At 32.1% G+C, this 1669-nt stretch overlaps 1 protein-coding gene across 1 annotated transcript; it reads right to left on the reverse strand.

Annotated features, from left to right (window-relative positions):
- Positions 1-566: 566 nt before the first annotated feature.
- Positions 567-1031, reverse strand: LOC122666025 (protein DOWN-REGULATED IN DIF1 11-like). Its single transcript, XM_043862141.1, has one exon. It carries the CDS (start codon positions 1029-1031, stop codon positions 567-569), a length of 465 nt encoding a protein of 154 aa, XP_043718076.1.
- Between the last annotated feature and the right edge of the window lie 638 nt (positions 1032-1669).

The following is a 1669-nucleotide window of genomic DNA, read 5'->3' on the forward strand; positions in this document are numbered from 1 at the left end:
TTCTATAACCAAGAGTTTTTTATGGGATCCGAGGTGGGGAGGAAGGTTTATGGGAGCATAATAAAGGAGTGATCTATAGTTCAAAAGAATCTGTTCAATTAAAAGATGAACAAAAAATAAAAATTTCAAAATCAATTCTACAATTTTCTTCATGTGGTGTCCTCAGAATATCTAAGAATTTGGACTAAACATTCTATCATATTTATTTCTCATTCATCTTGCTTGAAATTGTACCAAAAAAAGATGAGTCTATTACCCTCTATAAAATGAATCCTTCCATGCACCCTAGTGTCATAGAAAATGAAAATATGACGCTATTTGAATCACTAGAAAAACAATTCAAGAGATACTTTCATTTTATTTGATTTATAAGGGAAATGGTATGTTCACATAATTTTCTTAATTGTGATATAAATTAAATGGAATCATTAAAATCATTTGGAAAATAGTAGAAAAACTTCTTATTAGATGATGTGGAAGAAGTACTAACAAGTGGTTTTGTCTTCATTTTATTTTTCATATTCATCCAATCCTCTCCCTTAAAAACTTTAGTTACTTGATCTTCACTAATTGATAAGAGGGAGGGGAGGACTAACAGTATCTTTCACGCACTGGTTCCACACCTCTGGACCAGTCTTGGGAAGACCTTCATTAAATTGTTCAAACTTTGGATAAGCTGGATCTGCATCTTCTGCAGCAATCAGTCCAAGTGCTTCAACCAATGCAATGTGGCAATCATATCCCATTTCTACCAGTTGAAGGCAACAATCCTTGCTAACTTTGCCTTTTCCATCCAACCCTTTAATGATTTCTAGGCCACATTTGTCATCATGTATATGTTTTGTGCAAGTGTCTAGATAATGATAATATCCCGGTCGAGGTTCAGGTGGTATTGGTAGTTCCGAATCTGGTTCAGGAGCAAGAGCAGGAGCAGGTGTGATGTTCCTTGATGCAAGTACGGGCACAATTACCATGCCCTTGAAGGCTAAGAACACTATGATTATCATGGAGATACCATAGAAATTTGCCATCTTATTTTAATCTATTCTTTTACTATCAAAGGACAGTAAACTTTTTTTTTTAATGAATTCACCTCCCCAACGATTCCAAATTTATAGGATTCAAGTTTCTGTTAGAAACATATTAAACATGTATGTTATGAGTGAATGGGCTTCTTTATTTAATTTTTCAGTTATTCATAATCACATTAATGATATTTAATATCATAATTCTCAAGTGACTGCATACTATATTGCTGAAAAAGCTTTTACCATGCATTTTCATTAAAAAACTTGATAAATTTTGTAACACCTAATTTTCTTTTATCACTTCTTTATGGTCTTCCAAAATGACTAAATTAATTGTAATTTTATTGGTTATTTTGAAAAAAATATATAATTGAAATATATTTTAAGGAAAAAGCTTTTTTGGTCAAGCAGTCCATATAACCAAACAATGGTTGACTGCATAATTCTGTCATGTGGCAAATCAGGTTGTACTAAAATTTTGTGGACAAGTAGATCTAAGAGTCCCCTACTCACATGAAAAGTTTCAGCCCAAATAGAGTTCGTAATATGGAATAAAAAACAATATTAAAAAAATAGAAGTAATCTGATTATGATCGAAGCTACTATCAATAGGTGTGTATGGATATACATGGGAATGTGTA

The sequence above is a fragment of the Telopea speciosissima genome, chromosome 6 (assembly GCF_018873765.1).
Source record: "Telopea speciosissima isolate NSW1024214 ecotype Mountain lineage chromosome 6, Tspe_v1, whole genome shotgun sequence".
Taxonomy (NCBI): domain Eukaryota; kingdom Viridiplantae; phylum Streptophyta; class Magnoliopsida; order Proteales; family Proteaceae; genus Telopea; species Telopea speciosissima.

Bases quoted from the DNA above. Each gene is read 5' to 3' on its own strand.
- LOC122666025 (XM_043862141.1), bottom strand. From the start codon at position 1,031: ATGGCAAATTTCTATGGTATCTCCATGATAATCATAGTGTTCTTAGCC.